Source organism: Pelobates fuscus, chromosome 2, assembly GCF_036172605.1.
Source record: "Pelobates fuscus isolate aPelFus1 chromosome 2, aPelFus1.pri, whole genome shotgun sequence".
In the NCBI taxonomy this organism is placed as follows: Eukaryota; Metazoa; Chordata; class Amphibia; order Anura; family Pelobatidae; genus Pelobates; species Pelobates fuscus.
This window is the reverse complement of record NC_086318.1, coordinates 318,219,293-318,240,734: the sequence shown is the minus strand read 5'-3', so window position 1 is coordinate 318,240,734 and position 21,442 is coordinate 318,219,293. Positions and strand designations below refer to the sequence as shown.

Sequence of the window (21,442 nt, the reverse complement as noted above, 5' to 3'; positions counted from 1 at the left end):
TTCAGTTTAATCATTTGCTGATTACGTTCTTGCAATAAAAACTCAATTTTCTGGAATAACTTGTTCTAAGTCTAGCATTAACTTAATGCCAAGGTAGTCTAACCGATCTTTGATCCAAATAAATTGGAATTTACATTGTAAGGATTGTTTTTGAAATAATGTTAAATTTCTACTCACAATTTGGGTCTTAGATTCAACTTAGAATTTGAGTAATGTGCAAATTCATTAATAACCGAAATTCCTGCCGGAATAGAAATCCCAGGAGTGATCAGTGTGAGCAGAATGTCGTCTGCGTAGAGTGTTACTTTAAACTTTTGTCTATTTACTTTGATGCCCTTTATCTACTCTGCTGATCTTATCACTGCTAAAGGTTCAATAGATAAAGCATATAGCAGAGGAGATAAAGGGCAGCTCTGCTGTGTACCGTTTTGGATACTGAAAAAAGAACTTAAAAATGGACCAGTTACTTTGGCGCTCGGGTTACTGTAAAGTGCCATAGAGCGCTTCTTAAATAAACCATTGATCCTAAAAGTATCCAATGTCTCAAAAAGAAAGGCCCAATTGACCCTATCAAATGTTTTCTTGGCAACAAGTGCCAAGAAGGCTGTTGGCATAGGCTTTTGTTGGATCTCTGAAATCAGATCTATTAATTTCCAGGTATTATCCTCCCCTGACCTACGTGGAATAAACCCAGCCTGGTCAGGATGTACTAAATCTGACATTACTGTTTTAAGGCTGTCTGACAAAAATGTTTAAAATAATTTCACATCTATATTTATAAGTGAAATGGGCCTGTAGTTTGTTATTAAGCTTGGATCTTTCCCCACTTTTGGAATTGGACAAATAGAGGCTTGGAGCATCTCTTGAGGTATGTTCTTTTCCCCAAAATAATTGAACATTCTGACTAGCAGCAGGAAAATCACAGGGTCTGCTATCTTATAGAACAGTGCTGTAAATCCATCGGGACCCAGCCATTTTTCCCGCTTTCAATCCCAATATTCCCTTTTTCAACTCTCCTATAGTAAAGGGTTGGTTTAACATCTCTTGCTTCTCTTCTGAGATTCTTGGCAAGTTTAAACTAGAAATTTCTCAACGATGTTTTGGATATTTCTTTACTGTTTATATTATAAAGGGATCTATAAAAAATCCTAAATGTCTCAGCTATTTGTGAGGGGTCCAATAAGATTTTATTGTTGACTACCAGTCTTTGAATCCTAGATCTTTCTAGCTTGTTTTAATTTGTTAGTTATTATTCTATTTGCTCTGTTGTTACTGTAGTACAATTTTTGTTTGCAATTAAAAATTGCTTTCTCTAATCTATCATCCAGTCTGGTTTTTATTTCTTTTTGGACTTTATTTGTTCTACAAAAGTCTTATTAGGACTTGACTTATTTTGTCTAAATTAGCTAAAAAAAAATTTATAAATCTGCAAGAGGTTTCCCTTTTATTTTCTGCAGTTACATAATTTTTAATTAAATAACCCTTTATAGTGCATTTCAGAGCATTCCATAGAGTTGGGTACGATACCTCCCGATTATCATTAAAACTTACAAATTGTTGGATTTTATCTACTAATTTTTGCTTAGCTTCTGCAGAACATAAATTGTAATCATTCATTTTCCACTCCGCTCTACCAATAAATTTGCAGGTTGTTCTTCAGTTCACAGTAGACCGGGGCATGGTCAGACCAACTTATGTTACCAATAGAGTAGGAAGTACAAAATTTCAGACAATCAAACTTAAAAAAAAAAATAAAATATTTCTATCCTTGATTACGATAGATGTCAACTAGAGAAAAAAGTGTAATCACTTTCCGGTGGATGCTGCGTTCTCCACAAATCTTAGAGATTATTCTTTATCATACATCTAGTTTTTCTGCGTACTCTTTAGTTTTATAATCCATCTTATTCCCTTTCATTACTTTTTTTTTTATCCAGATTGGCATCCGCAGTGCAATTCATGTCGCCCCCAATTATTAAAACTCCTTTGGAGAATCTACTTTTTCCATTAAGGAATTCAGAAATTTCACGGGGAAATCATTGGGAGCGTAGTAGTTTACAAGAGTATACAATTTTTTATTTACTTTACAAACCAATATTATGCATCTCCCATTACTATCTGCCTCGTGAAAAATATATTCGAATTGTAATTCCTTCAATATTATTATGGCTACTCCTTTTTTCTTCTCATCCCTTAAAGCTGCTTCATAAACTATTGGGAATTTTTTATACCTCCAAAAAGAAGAGCCCTGACAATCCCAGTGCGTCTCTTGTGCAAAGCAGATATCTATCCCTTCTTTATTCAATAAATCATAGAAATATGCTCTTTTCTGGGGAGAGTTTAATCCCTTGGTATTGATTGATACTAATTTAACCTTCATTGACTATGATACCTATCCCCAAAGTGCCCAACTTTTCCCACTTCCTTGCCACCAATTTCTTTATTCCAAACATCCATCCATTCCAAATCCAATTATAGATAATGCCTATACAGATACCCTTGTATCCCACTAGGCTAATCCTCTGAACAACTCCAAAACAGAGTACAATCACGTGCAGGTGTTGAGTTTACCTTATTTTTCTATTTTTACTGAGAGATCATATTCACAAGAAGTATAAACCTCCAAGGGAAAGAAAGGGAAAAAAAAAAAATAAGAAAAAAATAACAGGAACAAATTGGATAAAACCCCCTTAAATCCTTACAGAATATCTATTCCCTTTATTCTATATTAACATAGCAGTATAAACTACTAATATCATGCTCCTTTTAAGCCTTATCAGAAATACATTGTCCCTATTTAATTCCTGGGTATAACCCTACTGAGGCTGTGAAGCGGAGACTAGCTCTACCCTAGAGCTTATGTCCTAAATAAAATTTAGATAATTTAGATATAGTACGTCAAAAATAAATTCCAATCCTTCCTATAACCGTTTGTTCCAAAAATTATCCTACATTATTGTCGAATAGATATGTGCATCTTTAAATCCCTAATCGTAGTGCATATTGCCTATTTTGTGGTTATTTGTTATGCTCAAAAAAAATAAAAAACATAATCAGAGCATTTACCATTATTTCTGATTTTCCAGCTTTCTTATTTCATTATATTAAAGTGATATATACGTTTTTATATTTCAATACTTATTTGTGGTACTTGCTACCTATTTTTTATCTCTTCTTGTGATCTTCTAGAATACCTGCTTATTACCGTACATTGAACAGAGTTAAAAAATAATGTTTCATATCCTTATATAACACATTAGAAGTACCAACTTTTTTATTACTTAATACTAATCAGTGAAATAGAAAATTCCATGTTTCATATCCTTATGTGTAGTGCTTATACTCTACTTTCAATATATTAAACTATGCTTGTGCAGCAAATAATGCGATAGAGGAAAAAAAAAAAAATTTTATATATATATATATAGCCAAAAGTACAAGATAGCACTCCAGGGACTTCCAAGTTGAATGAATAAACAGATCCTGATGAAAGTCTGTAATACAGACTGAAACGTCGATTTTTATTTTGAGCTAATAAAAGCTAAGTTTTATTCATTCAACTTGGAAGTCCCTGGAGTGCTATCTTGTACTTTTGGCTGTATCTGTTTGCTGATAAGCACCGGGCAAGTACATCAAGGAAGGTGGAGTGCATTACTATTTTTGTTTATATATATATATATATATATATCCCTACAGCTGAAACAAAAGATTTCGCCCTTCTTTTCCTGTGCCCCAAGTGCCAGGCTTCTTATTGCCTTATTTTAAAACTATTAAAACTATGCAGCAGTGCATTTAACCTTTCCACATTTCATAACCCTATGTATAATGCTTTAGTTGGTGCTTATTCTTTATGTTACCATTTCAACTCGTGCCGCGGAAAAACCGGAAGTAGATGGATAGAGAGATAGATTTTTGAAAAATATTCTATTTTCTAGTTATAGTATACTCTCCTTATGTACCCTATATTAAAGAGGGGAAAAGATAGAAGGAAGAGAAAAGATAACTAAATTCTCTCCTCCCTCCTTCCCGCCCATCCTCCTCCAGCTTCCTTATACAAAAAAAAGGGGAAAAGGAATAGTTTTCATCCTTGATCCTTCATAAGCTCTATTTTGCCACATCATTTTACTACTAGGCCGATTTTCATCCACTATTTTTTTGCTTTGCTGGGTCTTCAAAGATAAAATGATTGATTGTCCCAATTAAATGTTATTCTTGTCGGGTAAAGCCATCTGTACACAATTTTTGTTTCTCAAACATTGGGTAATTTCACTAAAAATTTTCAGGTTTAGCCTCGTTGCCAACGAAAGGTCTGTGAAGAAAGTGATGTTTATGTCTATTTCTGGAGAGGTTGTTGTCTTGAATTCTCTTGTATCTCGTGGTTTATCTGCAAATGCCGATGATTTTGGTTTTGGAGAGTCTATGAATACCCCTTAATCTCAGATTTCTTCTTTTAGACCGATCTTCAAGGTCTGCTAATTTAGATTCGGTTTTCGACCATATTTTTTTTGTTGTAACTTTTCTTTATCTTTTTTTTTGGGAGCCATATGGTCTTTCCGTATGAAAATGACAATTCCTTCCCCTGTGTTTGCACACTTTTATATTGCTTACATTTATTTTTTTTATTGCTTAACAAAAAGGGCTTAAACCTTATTACAGACTGAATGGAGTATTGGGGGGGGGGGGGGAGAACGCAGAAGAGAAGAAGAGAAAAAAAATTTAAAAAAAATTATGTTCTTCCATCTTTATTTGTTAACGTCCAATTTTTCTTTCCCTTTATTCAGGTTTGCAGCTTAATTGCCTTTCATCTTCTTTTTACTTATGAAGTTAAAGATCTTGGTCTAGCAGAAGGACTTATTATGGAGGCAGGTTGCTTTACCTTTCTTAACTGTGGTGCAGCATTAAAAATAAGTGCAATTTTAAGCCTGTGCAGAAATTTGGGATTTTTTTCTTCTTTTCCCCATCTCTCCCCTCAGTGGCCAGGGAGCCTTCCTCTCGCGTTACATAGTTACATAGATGAAAAGAGACTTGCGTCCATCAAGTTCAGTCTTCCTTTTGCTCTTGATCCAAAAGAAGGCAAAAAACCCAGTCTGAAGCGCTTCCAATTTTGCAACAAACTAGGAAAAAATTCCTTCTTGACCCCAAAATAGCAGCCAGATGTCTCCTTGGATCAAGCAGCTATTACCCCACTAATTAGAAATTATATCCCTGTATGTTATGTTTTTGCAAGTATTTATCCAATTGCAATTTAAACATCTGTATAGACTCCTCTTCAGGCAAAGAATTCCATATCCTTATTGCTCTTACTGTAAAAAAAAACTTTTCTTTGCCTTAGATGAAATCTCCTTTCTTTAAGCCTAAATGTGTGACCTCGTGTCCTATGTATAGCCCTGTTTATGAATAGATTAAAAATGCCCGCCCTTCAGCACTTTCACTGTAGCAGCTATGTTTGCGTTCCACTCTGTTGTATCCGCTCAAATAATGCACTCTTTGCCCTAACAATTAATGGTTATGTTGCGGCAGAGTTTGGGAGTGCCACCTTACAGCAAAGGGGGCTGGTATTCTGTAACAGCACAGCTCCCTGCTCTCCCCACTCCGATACCTCTCCCTCCAGGTCTTCTTGTGACCACTATCTGTGCCCTCAGGCTTGCTCCCTGCTCCTTAACATGGCTGCCCCCATCTTCCTCCCAGTCTCTTACTTTATTGCGGTTTCACCGCACCGTATCCAGATCACCAACGTCTTTATTCCTTCCAGCTTGCAAAAGCTCGCAGTCTCCCTGCTCAGCTACGTCTGCAACCTCCTCCCCTCATTCAGTCATCACGCCGACACTCCCACCTCATGTCATGAAATTTAAACTATTTAGGTCCCTGGACCCTTTCGCGTCGCTTGGAAAATGTGATTTTATTCACCTTATTTTCACACGCCACTAGCTCCGTCTCAATAGCTGAGATTATTAAACTTGACGACCTCAGCCAATCCAACATTTTCCCATAGAAAAGCATTAAGAGGCAATTGCATGGCAAATTGCTGCGCTGCACCATTCAGCATCTCCTCATTGAATCAGTGCATCTCTATAGGGGGATTCAGAGTCTACATGCAGAGAGGTGAGAAGTTGAACCTAGGTGCTGCACACATATAGAAAGTACCTCTAGTGGCTGTCTGAGTTTACACTGAAAAGCCTGCAGGCACAAGTTAAGACACCAGAACCACTACATAAGCTGAAGTGGTTCTGGTGACTATAGTGTCACTTTCATTCATAAATAGTGGTCTTCATAGGGCCAAGATTGCAGTCAGTTCAAGTATCAAGCTATGTAAAAATAAATCCTGGATTAGGTCTAGTTTACAAAAATATTTTGATATCCTGTTCGCACATTATTTCTTTTAAATCACATAAGGGTTGGTTATATAATATGTATATTTTCAGATTGGCTAATAAAACACGTAAGAGAAGTTATTTAGGTACTTTTGGAATGGCTTGTGGAAGTTTGTGAGGAGGAAACTATAAATAATTAAGAGAAAGCCTGGGATGAGAAAAAGAACAGGCAAATACTACTCATTTCATGAGTTAAGAGATATATCCAAAGGCAATTTTTCTTTGTTTAGGTTTAGATTTTTTATTTTTATTTTATTTTTAAATAATGCATAAAACACAGACAAGCAGGTTCCAGCATTCAGGAGTCTCTTGGTCTTGGCTAGAGGGTCTTATCTATTCTGATAATTTAAAGGCCCAGCAGTGGTTTATGGTATAAAGTCTACCATCTGCAGCATTTACACTTATCACGAGTGGTAATGCTCCATATATTGATAGCCATATTTTGGCTGCACTAGACTGATCAGCCACAACATTAAAACCACCTGCCCAATAACGTGTAGGTCTCCCTTGTGCTGCCATAACAGCTCAGATGCGTCGAATCATGGACTCTGCAAGACCTCTGAATGTGTTCTGTAGTATATGGCACCAAGACATTAGCAGCAGATCCTGCAAGTTGTGAGATGGCGCCTCCATGGATCAGATCTGTTGTTCCAGCACATCTCACAGGTGCTTAAATCAGATTGAGATCTGGAGAATTTGGAGGCCAAGGCAAAACCTTCAACTCTTTATCACGTTCCTCAAACCATTCCTGAACAATTGTTTGCAGTGTAGCAGGATGCATAACACCATTGCCACAAAGGGTGTACGTGGGAAGCAACAATCGTTAGGTAGATGGTACATGTCAAAGTAACATCTACATGAAAGTCGGGTGCCAAGGTTTCCCAGCAGAATATTGCCCAGAGCATAACACTGCCTCCGCTGACCTGCCTTCTTGCAATAGTGCATCCTACTGGAATCATTTTTCGAAGTAATCAATGCATGTGCACCTGGACATCCACCTGATCTAAATGAAAATGTGATTCATCAGATGAGGCAACCATCTTAAATGCTCCAGTTCTGATGCTCACTTCCCCCACGGAAGGCGCTTTTAGCAGTGGACAAGTGTCGTCATGGGCTATGACTGGTCTGCAGCAAATTGAGATGCACTAGGACACCTTTCTATCATGGCTACCATTAGATATTACAGCAATTTGAGATACAGTAGCTACTCTGTGTAATCGGACTAGACAGGCTAGCCTTTGCTCTCCATGTGCATCAATGAGCCCACAAGACTTGCCATTTTGGAGATGCCCTAACCCGTCATCTAACCATCCTATTTGTCCCTTGTCAAAGTCACTCAAGATCTTTTCTCTTTCCCACTTTTCCTGCTTTGAACAGATGAAATTTGAGAACTTGCTGCCTCATATATTCCACCCTTTGACAGGTGCTATTGTAACAATATAATCACTTCACCTGTCAGTGATTATAATGTGGCTCATCAGTGTGTTTACTCCAAGCCTCAACTCAAAATAACTTACACAGCTTAAATTGCTTGAGTAACATCTTATGGGCATGCCTATAGCTGCAGTAATTTATACAGATTGCTTAAGTTCGAAAACACTCTAAGCGAGAGTGGATGCCAAAGTTCTCTCTAGTCTAAACCATCAAGTAGTAGTATTGTAAAGTTGTTTTAAAGCTTATTTGGATTACTAATCACACAAAGCGCGATCCACACCTATAGAGCACTTTAGCTTGCTTAAGTGCTTTATATGTGATTAGTATTCTATCTAAATTGCACATTATAAAAGTACCCATGTACTTTTATAAAACCATTAAGTGACGCTTCTCTGGCTGTCAGACAGCAAGGAAGGTTCTCATCCTCTGTTAGCTCCAGCAATCTAATGGAAGTGGCAAGCACGCATTTGTCACGGATTGGGATTTTTTTAAACTTCTGCTGGCACCACAAATTATTACAATGTAGTGTTATGGAACTCCTGCAATCTACTGTTAGTTGCTAGGACATGCACAACCGTTGAGTTGAGCATAGATAGGTTTCGGAAAGTCAAAGCATTTTACATTAAAAGGGACACCATAGTCACCAGAACAACTACAGCTTATTGTATTTCTTCTGAAGAGTTTGATCATTCCCTTCAGGCTTTTTGCAATAAACACTGTTTTCAAAGAAAAGGCAGTGTTTACATTACAGGCTTTGATTTTCCTCTACTGACCACTCCTCATATCGCTACTACGGGTGCTTCCTGGGGCAGTCACTGCCATTCAGCGTCTCCACCCTCTGCATGGAGACACTGAACTTGATTCAATGCATCTCTATGAGGATATGCTGATTGGCCAGGGCTATGTTTGATTTGTGCTGGCTCTGCCCCTGATCTGTCTCCTTCCTATGTGAAAGTATTGTGATTGGCTTTGAATAACACTTCTGATTATGTCAGCCAAACAGGCAGATCAGGGGCAGCGCCAGCAGCAGTAGACTGGAATAAAATTAGGATTTTTATATATTTATGGGGACAAGAGGGATAGGGGCAGAGGGGCTGGATGGTGGTTTTAACACAAAAGAGAAGAAATGGTAACATTGGGGATGTAATAAACGCTATATGAAAATAACATTAAAACAAAATTTCCCTTTTAAAAAAAAAATAAAATAAATAAATAATCAATATACAATTCAGCAAGCATGTTAGGTGGTAACGTGTTCCACATTGAGCCAATAACCTTTTAATGGTTAATTTATTAAATTTTAATAAGTTGTGAAATATGTAGTAAGGTATTAGACTTAAGGGACACTCCACTGCCCAAATACAAAATAACTAAAAACAACTGTTTAGTAGATATACCCCAAATGAAACCTTGCGTACATTTGATTATGTATTTTTTCCATTCAGGGTATATCTAAGCTTGCAAAACCTGCATTTCTCTTGTCTGCTGCCTTTGCAAGCTCTCCCCTTCTAACCCTGCCCAATCACAGACTTCCCAATGCAGCTCAATTAAATTCTTTGTAAGTCAGGTGCTCTGGTTAATTGCTGCCTCTTATGGTAAGCTGTATTGAGCTAATGAAACCAGGAAGTAGCATTAACAACTGTTTGCTTGAAAGCCAAAGGGTTAATTTAGAAAAGTGTCAATTTCCATTGAAATCTGCACTTTTTGCACAATGAAAAAAAAAAAACACTCTTCACACAAAGCTTTTCAGCAAGTTAAAGTTGTTTAGGGATCTGGAGTGCTTAACATGAAATAAAAGTAAGCGACAAAGGAGAGGCCAAAGTTTGCAAAAACTTTTTTTATTTTTAATGTTAAAACTCACAGCAATAAAGTGTGAAATGTGGTCAATAAAATGTGGAGGAACAGAACATTGTACAATGGCAATTTTGACAAATAACAAATGTCTAATAATCGACAAAAAATTTCAGTGAAAGAGCTCAATAGTAATTGCATTAATAGCAGTTTGGCTGACATAAGACTGGTTAAAATGTGAAAATTATTATTCAAACAACTGTACAATGACTTCAGCAGATAGAACACACTGGAAAAATTGGTAAGGATATAAAGAGTAACAAAGATCTATGACACAGACACTAACATCATTTGCATTATGGCAACCAATGATATATTGTACTGCAGTGATCAGTTTTGGGGAATACTCAAATTAAGTTATACAAGGTTTATCTAGATCATACATATTCCACCCTACCCAATACATATCCACATGTTTCTTTACTTGATAATGCACACTGCTGCAACAAAACCACAAAATAAATTTGCTGCAAGTTGTACCAAGAGAGACACTTCAGGCTAGCGTTGGGAGCTTAGGGGAAAAGGGGAAATTTAAATTATGATTATTATTATTTTAACTAATTAAATTCATATTGGGCGCACTACAGATATAATGCATTAAAGTTAATCTGTCAACTTTGGCCTTGAGAAACCAATTAACACCACAGATTATAATAACTCACCTTTATTGTGACAATACTGCTTACATTTTCCTTTATACTGTTAAACTTTTTTGCTGCAATTTAGATGATATAAGATATAGTATAATTTATACTAATCAAACTAACTCATAATCAGTACAGTATACAGGATTTAGTTGGCATGTACACCTATAAAAGGATCTATAAAGTATTCACAGTATAGCTGATTATTTATGCATAGGTCACAGTCAGCGAGTGACATCACAAAGAAGCGGTCACACATTGGCAGTTGAAAGGTGAAGCCTTTTGATGTTAGATGTAACCTGGGAAAAGTATCCAAATTGCAAAACATAAGAATTAATTTGGCAAGGAGGGAGGAAGGGGAGTAATAGTTCAAACTGAAAATGCAATATTACAGTAAGGACATTTGATAGAAAAACATCCTGCAAGGTAGGTTCACATCTCATTTTGTTCCATGGTATTACAGTTAATTGTAAGTTAAAAACGACCCTGCAGAAGGAAATTAAGTTTGTATGGAAACTTGGATACATAGCAATGATTATTCGATAAACCGGATAAACCGGTAGTAGCCACTTAGTCACAAACACTGGCCAAAGTTAGCATTTATATTTGTGTGTTAAAAATGCAAAACACGGGGGCGGAGCCTGACTGCCAAGCAGAGCAGACGCACACTTCATGAGCTCCTGCTATAACTCGACGAAAACGCAATAAAAAAGCCTAAATTCAGGGCTCATTTACCGATACATGGAAGCACTGGCACCCAGGGGACTCCCGGCAAGCGATATCAAACGCACTACAAGCACCGTTACCGACAACCCGAGAGCCCTGCTGCGGCCTACTGGCACCTGGACGGGGGAGAGGCGGCCGACCTCCCGACGTTCCCGCTCGACCGCGAACCCACAGCACTGAGTAAAACATATCACAGTGATGATATTGTCATTGAAAGTGACATTTGTTGCATTTTTCTCACACAAACTGCACTTTCACTGATATAATTGTTGTGATAAGTTTTACTGTTTTGAAACACTAATATTTGTGTTCAGCGAAGTCTTCTGAGTAAAATAGTACCCCCCATGTACAGGTTTTAGGGTGTCATGTAAAGTTACAGGGTTAAATACAGTGCAAGCAAATTACATTCTCTGGACTTTCGGGCTGGGTTGTCAGGCAGGTCCCTCAAATTGCAAACAATAAAATGACTTAATTATGTAAAAATATTACATAAATATGCACGTAGAATTTAAATATATATATACACATATTTATATATTTGAAGTCTACATGTATATTTATGAAATTATGTAATTTTTGTATATGGATAGATATATATATATATATACACACACACACACAGATATATATATAGATATAGATATATACAGTGGGACCTCGGTTTACGAATTTAATGCGTTCTCCGGGATGTTTCGTATTGCGAAAAATTCGTAAACCGAAACACGGTTTCCCATAGGAATGCATTGAAAACCAATTAATTCGTTCCGGAGGTGAGAAAAAAGTCAAATAAAGTATTTCATCTGTTCAAAACTCTTTATAAAGTGCACTTTAACCCCTTAAGGACACATGACATGTGTGACATGTCAAGATTCCCTTTTATTCCAGAAGTTTGGTCCTTAAGGGGTTAAAGGCATAAATACTGTACAGGGACATGATTAATCAAACAATAACATTTCAAACATCCAACTTTATGTTTTAAAACATCACACATCAACACAGTAAAAAGCATGCAAACAACTAAGCTCAGCTCCCTACCTTTCCACTTCTTGAGATGCACCAAAAAGGCTCCACAATTTGCTGCAAATGGCTCCAAAAGGCTCCACAACTTGCTGCAAATGGCTCCACAACTTGCTGCAAATGGCTCCACAACTTGCTGCAAATGGCTCCACAACTTGCTGCAAATGGCTCCACAACTTGCTGCAAATGGCTCCACAACTTGCTGCAAATGGCTCCACAACTTGCTGCAAATGGCTCCACAACTTGCTGCAAATGGCTCCACAACTTGCTGCAAATGGCTCCACAACTTGCTGCAAATGGCTCCACAACTTGCTGCAAATGGCTCCACAACTTGCTGCAAATGGCTCCACAACTTGCTGCAAATGGCTCCACAACTTGCTGCAAATGGCTCCACAACTTGCTGCAAATGGCTCCAAAAGGCTCCACAACTTGCTGCAAGTGGCTTCAAAAGCCTCCACAACTTGCTGAAAATGGCTCCAAAAGGCTCCACAACTTGCTGCAAGTGGCTTCAAAAGCCTCCACAACTTGCTGAAAATGGCTCCAAAAGGCTCCACAACTTGCTGAAAATGGCTCCAAAAGGCTCCACAACTTGCTGCATATGGCTCCAAAACCTCTCCAACACCTCCACACTACACACTCATGTGCTACCCACACTTCAGTATGCAGGGGGCGGAGCTATAAACTGGGACACTTGCTTCGTATTGTGAAAAAAATACGTAAACCGAGGCATTTTTTTAAATGAATTTTTATACGTAAACCGAATTTTTCGTTTACCGAGGCATTCGTTAACCGAGGTTCCACTGTATGTATATATATATATATATATATATATATATATATATATATATATATATATATATATATATATATATATATATATATATATATATATATATATATATATAATGCACCGAAATCTTGGTTGCCAAGAAAAAGCCGGTTGCCGAAAATTACACCCACCCCCTTATGAGAGGGCACAATGTCCGGTTAGTAGCCATCACTATGAGAGGGCACAAAGCCAGTTGCAGCTTACATTCAGGGTGCTGGTCAGATAGCTGAGTGATCTCCGCCAGCAGTTCCTCCAGCTCATTCCAGGGCAGATCCAACACCCGCAAGGTCTTCGGCTTGCTGAGAGCCATGGGGATGCTCTGCAGCTGATTGCGGCACAGCACCAGGCTCTGCACGTGGGAAAGGAGGCCCAGAATGTCTAACAGCTCCCGCAGCTCCGAATACCCGCTCACATCCAGGTAGTTGAGGGAGAGGGTGAAGAGAGCCGGGGGGAGCTGGCCACCACATGCTCGCAGCTTGTCATCCACAGCCGGACCCTGGAGCACTTGCTCCAGGCGCTTCTTTTCGATCTCCGGTCTCGCCACTGCTCGCTGACTGCCGCCATCTGTTTCCGAACAGACCCGGAAATACTACAACGGCCAATCAGAATCTAGCACTCTGGAACTGCTCCGCCTGGAGATAGGAGTGGGCAAAACTAGCAGCACGTTCATTGCGGCACCGCAGGGATTGACGGCTGACTCGCAACAAGACAATCCTAACAGTTGGAGGATATTGGATGAGGCAAACATTATGCCAAATAGGAACTCTCCAGCCTTCTGCCTCCATAACATTGACTCTATGTAGTACCTTCAGCCTTATTACATGTGAAACGCATTAACCATCAATTGGGATACTGGTAGTTGACCAACTGCGGTGGGGGTCCTGGGGCGTTCACACACAATAAGCAGACATTCATACATAGCATCTCAGCATTTATATTATCGTACTGCCTAAGCTAGACATATATCTTTTACCCTTTACCCTCTGGGCGGTCTTTATATAAGACATCCCTTTTTGGGTTTTTTTCTTCCTTTTTTAAGCTAGACATATATCCTCAGCCTGTGAAGCGCAACACATAGTTAGAAACGTTTTATCTTGTATAAATAGACTACTCAGCGACATTTGTTTTTTCTGCATGTATAATCTTACTTGTACACCATACAAAAAAAAAAAGCGCACAACATCTTGACCTTTTCAGCATATACCTGTGACTATACTTCTTGTGAAATGCATATGTTATATTTTGAGCTTGTACTTAACATTGCGCTTCCAAAAATAAAGAATTATAAAAAATAAAAAATAAAATTACATATTTTTTTATAAACAAAATATGAAATATAAATGATATAAATAAGAAAGAAAAAAAAAAATATATATATATATATATATATATATATATATAAATATAAAATGGAATGAGGCAAAAATGTGATTCTTTGTTAAACTAATTTGCATATGCCCACCCAGAATCCTTTGCGGTTGTAACATCACTGCAGAGTTGGGATTTCTGTGGGAAAAGCAAGTCTTATGGCTTGACTGGTGTGCAGATTTTTGTTTAGCATTGTAATGTAATGCAATGCCTAATTTGCAGAGGGGGGACTGTCTGGGCTGTCAGGCAGTCCCCCCAGACCGCCAGCGGGGGAACGACGGCGACCAGGTATGTAAATATTTCCGTTATGACGGACCATCAACGGTCCTGAAGGGGTTAAAGGAGCACTATAGTACCAGGAAAACAAACTTGCTTTCCTGGCACTATAGGGCCCCACTCCCGCTGGGCGGAAGGAGTTAAAACCAGTTCAACGCTGGGCTCCCTTGGCACTGGTGACATCTCCTCCCCCTGCTGTCTTTTTTCTCTGAAACTGCTATGTTTACAGGTGCAGGGTTAATACTAAGGGGGACCTTACACCCAGACCACTTAATTGAGCTGAAGTGATCTGGGTGCCTATAGTGGTTCTTCAAGAAAAAAAAAAAAAAAAAAACCTACTTTCAGATTACGGAGGTGTTTTTTTTATGTTTTTAAAAACACCTTCCTTAATCTTTACTACTTCCAGGTAAGAATTTAAAATTCAACCCCTTAAAGGGATTCTATAGTGCCAGGAAAATAAAGCTGTTTTCCTGGCACTATAGGGTTATTAGGTCCCCCCCTCTCCTGCAGGGCTGAAGTAGTTAAAACCCCTTCAACCACTTACCTAAATCTAGCGTCGATGTCCCTCGAGCTGGGTCAGGCTCCGCCCATGCCCCTATCCTTCAAGTAACGACTGTGTGGATACGCAACTCTGGAGGATAAATGTAGGAGAATCACCTCGAAATTAGAGGCGTACTAAACACCATCAATGTGGAGAAGCTTAAACATATGGCACCCTACGGTATTAATCCTACCTAAATTTCCCAGGGCTCCACCCTCTATTGTTCATCCTCACAAAACAAGAGGCATATCATCTCTGCACTAAAGAGCAAGTCACCATACTCTTTTAAAGAGTCCAACCTCACTTTTTATCAAGACTTGACACAGTCCACACTACAGTGGCAACAGTCTCAACTTTGTAACATAGAAACATAGAAAGTGACGGCAGATAAGAACCATTCGGCCCATCTAGTCTGCCTAATTTTCTAAATACTTTCATTAGTTCCTGGCCTTGTCTTATAGTTAGGATAGGCTTATGCGTATCCCACGCATGCTTAAACTCCTTTACTGTGTTAACCTCTACTACTTCAGGCTTTGGGACTTTCAGCAGCTGTAATTGTTTCAGCAAAACAACCTTAAACCCACGTCTTAAACGCAACCAACTCATTCCCCTTTGCTCCTAGAGAAGATGTTGGGGCACAAGGGACAAAACTAGGGTTAGAGATGCTATGAAAATGGGAATTATTAGTTTGCATGTTTGTTTGTCTTTTGGTACTTTATTCCAATTATATATTTCACTTTCTGACACAGGCTTAAATTTTAGCCCCATAGTGCTAGGTTTCTTCTGGCTCAGATCACCATATTTGGTGAATCATCTCACCACCCCCTCCCCCCCCCCCTACACCCATCTTGGTAAGAGGCATCAAATGCAGGGAGCCTAATTTGTTACTTATCTGAATACATCTTTATCTCCTGTTTATTCTTGTTCTCAATTATACTATTGAACCTCTGTTTTAAGGATATCTTGGCTCCTTGCCTTACTCAGTATACCATTTCTAATGTCATACAATTAAAAGAAAACTTGGGGTAAGGCTCATAGCATATGTTAGATCTGTAATATGCTGTGTTTCACTCACTTTGTGGAACTAATGCGCCTTGACCAAGTTTTGCATAGTCAGTGCCACAGAATCGCCATTAGGGCAGGGGTGCCCAAAATTTAGATCCCAGATGTTTTAAAACTGCAGCTTCCATGATGCGTTGTCATTCTAAAGACATGCATAGCATCAGGGGAGTTTTAATTCTACATCTGGGGATGAACCCTTTTGGCATCCCTGCTATGGGGCAGTCATACTGGCAGCCACTAGAGACGGACTTAACCATGCAATGTAAACATTGCAAGTTATAACAAACTACAATATTTCACATTGCAGGAATAAAGTGGCACTGTCACCAAAGACCCCCAACGATGACATCGCCATCTTCCTCCGGAGGGTCCTATTCAGCATCATGAGCAAAAGTATAGCATTGAGGTCAATGGAGGACAGAGCCAATTCTCTCCAGCCGCCACTGATAACGGCTGGGGCACTGACACTTTTAGACAGCAGCAGCTCCACCCAGTGTATTTTTAAAAGGTGGTTTATCTATACAATTGCCAGCAGAACTGCTAGGACAATGCATTTATTAAATGTCATGCTCTTCCCAAAGAGCACGAGTTTAGGTTTGGGGGAGTGACATGTCCCTTTAACCCCTTAAGGACCAAACTTCTGGAATAAAAGGGAATCATGACATGTCACACATGTCATGTGTCCTTAAGGGGTTAAACTCACCTGGTAATGAATGCCACCACATCCATTGTCTTGCATTGCTACAGTGTAAGCCTCCCTGCAACTATACTATAATGCATTACTAGCTCCATGTGACTCAGTAGCCACAAGGGATGAGATTCCCACCTGTTGTCAAATATTTACAAACAGGAAGGGGCCTCATAAAAACTTATCCAAAAAAGGACAATCCGAGGAAGGGACAATGACAGTTAAAGGAAGGGGCAGTGACATTTGAAAAAAAGAAAAAAAAAAAAAAAGGAGTCAGTGACATGTCACTGACCCCATTCTTAGATAAGTCATATTCCATTAGAAGAAACCAGTGACATGGCTAGAGGGAAATCTGAAAAAAATTTCACTGGAAATTACTTCTGTGCAGTGCTGAGTGATTATTACTACAACAACATTACTGAAATTGTTTGCAGATACTCCATTCACAGTCTGCATAAATTGAACTACAGATAGCATTGTGAATCACACTTTTTGCCCAACAAACAGTAGCACCAGGGAAGGAACACATTAAAAGAGGGGTTTTGAAATATTCAATAACAATTACCCTTTCCTCTTTACGATGTAGATATATCAAAGACTCCTCTAAGTCTTCATAAAGCATAGAACACACATCAATATCAACAATTAAACCCCCCTCCCCCTAAAAAAAGCGTAATACAGTTCGGTATAAATCTCAGGATGAAAATTCTATATTGCACTCACAAACACAAAGATTTAAATACAGAATGAGCATATCACCATATCCACTGGATCTCCATTCAGAAAGATTCTCTGGGAGTTGGAGCAGCGATCATCAATCAATAAAATTTGATAATTAAATAGCACTACACGTTTCTACCATCTGCATGGACTTCCTCAGGTGCAACAGTAAATAAATCTGTGTGTAGTCATCAATCACAAATCTCCACAGTGTAAACATACAGTTTAAATATGCTGGTCAAGTCCTCCCTCTGAGTGCCATCAGCCAATCCCAGAGCGAGTTGCATTTCTACTCGCCAAGCCTTGATCAAATCCAACTTGCGGTTTCCATATTCTACGTCCATCTATCATCAACGCGTGCGTTCCATAGTCACGTTGTGCTTTCCTTTCGTGCCGATAGGGACAGGACTCCTGTCTTTAATGTCCGTTTTTACGCATTTCATTCTGTATTATTAAAACAGTTAGGGCCAGTGATCATAGAAGTCCATTATCATAAAAGACAAAAACAAATGTGTATTAATAGAGGGCAACAAACCCTAATAAAAGAAACAAACTCTTAAGTGGAAAACAAAAATGATAGACTGACGTAGAATGCAGAAAACAGAAGTAGAATTAGATCGAGGCTTGGAACGCATAATGATGAACGGTGGAGTAGAAACGAAACTCATGGCGCCCAGAAGGAGGACTTGACCGGGATATTTAAACTGTATGTTTACACTATGGATATTTGTGATTGATGACTGCACACAGATTTACGGCTTACCCTGAGGAAGTCCATGCAGATGGAAGAAACGCGTAGAGCCATTATTTAATTATCAATTTTTATTGTTTTACTGACGATTGCTGCTCCAACCCCAAGAGAATCTTTCAGAGTGGAGATCCAGTGGATATGGTGATATGCTCATTCTGTTTTTAAACCTTGTGAGTGTAACCAATAAATGTAGGTTGTTTTTTTTTTTAAAACCAGTTAAGATCTACTCTCTGTGTCCAATTCTCTCTCCACATATATATGTTTTGGATGTGAGAACAACCAAAAAACAAACAAAAGTCCTGCGCATCCAGTATAGGTGTGCACACCCAGGTGCTACCACAATTTGAGGACAAAGTTAAAGCAGCAAATGTTTCGAGCAGCACTCCTTCCTCAATGCTAATGCCCTGCCTTACTGTAAACTATGCAAGAAGCCTTAAACTGCCCTGGTACTTGGAATGCCCCCTTTAATATCTCACTCAACCTCAAACTGACTCACGCCATCTCAACTACCCCATTTCAGGAAATTTAGTTATTAACGATTTAATAAACATTGGTGGATCAAGTTCCGTTGTCAACTTTTGTCCAATCTCAGCAGCCATGAAAAATGACAGCTGTGAGATTCAGGCTGTCTATAAACAATCATGTATGATCGTACCATAGGCGTCCATTGAGCACAGTGTTGTACTCTAGTGCATAGGCGAGAATATAACACTGACATGGCTGCTGGCAACTAAAGCTGGACAAAGATAGCGGTGGTCATGAGGGATAGCTTGAGGTAAGTAAAACTTAACTTCCACTGCACCACACAGCCACAGGACCCACACTTAATTTATCAATTTGGGGGGTCTTTGCTTTAAATATGCTCTAAAGGAACACTCAAATTTTTTTAGCTTTAGCCTCCAAAACCCATTTTTAATTTAAACAAAATTAACAAATCTAGAATACAGCACCAGGATGACCTGTACACCCAGAACTCTGTTTCACTCCCATGAGATCAACAATACTGATAATCTCAAACCAATCAAATTGGGGAACTACAGCGTATGCACAGCAATAGTCACACTCCGCCAATTGAATGCTTCATTCAAAATAAGAGAGCTGGGAACCTTCTCACCTATTTGATAGATAGCCTTTGGTTATTAATGCCATTTATAAAAGTGCCAATTTCTTTTGAAATCAGCATTTTTTTTAAATAGGTCTGTTATTCTCTAAAACAGATCAGCAAACTGTAGCATTCCTTTAAAGGTTGCTGAGTTTACAGAATCATTAACTCTGCAATTCTGAACAATTTATTAAGAAAACATGCACAATAATCACACCCTTGCAATGGTCACATGCCTTTTGCTTCTCAAGAAACACTAAATGAACCTATTCCTTCTACAAATTTTCACACTATGATCCTGGCAGTGTTATTCACTGTAGTACAAATTGTTTGGAATCCAAAATATGCCAGACCAAAATAGCTTAAGAAATAAAACTCAAAAAAACAAAAGCATAGGTGACTTGCATATTAACACACTGTACATAACAATAATATGAACATGGCCTCCTGTGTATAGTGCCAGCGCGGTGCCCTGTGCACACAGCCAGGCTGCCAGTATTAACCCCTGTGTATAGACTTTTGTGTAAGTATTTTCCCCTGTGTCAGTATAGAGCCCTGTGTTATTATTACCCCTCTATAAAGAGCCAGGATGTGAGAATTACCCCCTGTATAGAGAGCCCTGTGTCAGTATTGCAACCCCCCCCCATGTAAGTATTGCAACCCCCCTCCTCCCAGTGTCAGTATTGCAACCCCCCCCTCCCAGTGTCAGTATTGCAACCCCCCCTCCCAGTGTCAGTATTGCAACCCCCCCTCCCAGTGTCAGTATTGCAACCCCCCCTCCCAGTGTCAGTATTGCAACCCCCCCTCCCAGTGTCAGTATTGCAACCCCCCCCCTCCCAGTGTCAGTATTGCAACCCCCCCCCTCCCAGTGTCAGTATTGCAACCCCCCCCTCCCAGTGTCAGTATTGCAACCCCCCCCTCCCAGTGTCAGTATTGCAGCCCCCCCCTCCCAGTGTCAGTATTGCAGCCCCCCCCTCCCAGTGTCAGTATTGCAGCCCCCCCCTCCCAGTGTCAGTATTGCAGCCCCCCTTCCCAGTGTCAGTATTGCAGCCCCCCCCCCTCCCAGTGTCAGTATTGCAGCCCCCCCCCCTCCCAGTGTCAGTATTGCAGCCCCCCCCTCCCAGTGTCAGTATTGCAGCCCCCCCCTCCCAGTGTCAGTATTGCAACCCCCCCCCCCTCCCAGTGTCAGTATTGCAACCCCCCCCCTCCCAGTGTCAGTATTGCAACCCCCCCTCCCAGTGCCAGTATTGCAACCCCCCCCCCTCCCAGTGTCAGTATTGCAACCCCCCCCTCCCAGTGCCAGTATTGCAACCCCCCCTCCCAGTGCCAGTATTGCAACCCCCCCTCCCAGTGTCAGTATTGCAACCCCCCCTCCTCCCGGTGTGTCCAGGCTGTGATCGTGGCGGTCACACACAGCCCAGACCCTCCTGTCACAGTCCGCTCCCCGCCCGGTGCCGAGCTCACCTTCAGCCGGATCTCGTACGTGGTGTATCGGGTCCGGCCCACTCCGACCGTCTGCGGGTTGGACACGTCGATCTCCAGGAAGTTGCTAGGCGGCCCGTAGGCATCGTTGAGGTTTTGCGGTTTGCTCATGAGGCGGCGGGTGTCAACCACGGTGTCGGCCATGACGGGCGGGGAGGGGTCCGTTACTCCTATAGCCGTGCCCCCGGTGGTCGCCGGAAGTGGCGGGTGCGCGCAGTGTGTCAGGTGACCCGGCAGCTGCTGGGAGGGACCGACCGGCCGGCGCGCGCCCGTCACATGACCCGAGCGGAGGCTGGCGGGCCGGCTGTGGTACTGACCTGCGGAAACGCGCTCCCATGATGGGGCGATAAACACGGCGTGCTACCTCTCATTCCGCCCTGTCTGTCAGCCTGCACCGCTATTTACTAACTCACAGCACGAAAGGGCTCAGCTGGCAGCTTAACATGTAACATAGTGTGACAGTGTTTCCAATAAGGATAACTTGGGCAAATGTGAAACATAAACACCATAACCACTTCAGCCAATGTAGTAGTTATGGTACCAGAAGTTCCCAGGTTTGTGTTCTTAAAGCTGTAGTGTT

At 40.2% G+C, this 21,442-nt stretch overlaps 1 protein-coding gene across 1 annotated transcript in view; it reads right to left on the bottom strand.

The window, feature by feature from the left end:
* The window catches only part of SNX3 (sorting nexin 3), a 35,712-nt gene extending 14,559 nt beyond the window's left edge, over positions 1 to 21,153 (bottom strand). Inside the window, exon 1 of the mRNA XM_063441300.1 lies at positions 20,845 to 21,153. Within this exon, the coding sequence (XP_063297370.1) occupies positions 20,845 to 21,006 (162 nt within the window). The 5' untranslated portion in view covers positions 21,007 to 21,153. The remainder of the gene's footprint in view (positions 1 to 20,844) is intronic.
* Between the last annotated feature and the right edge of the window lie 289 nt (positions 21,154 to 21,442).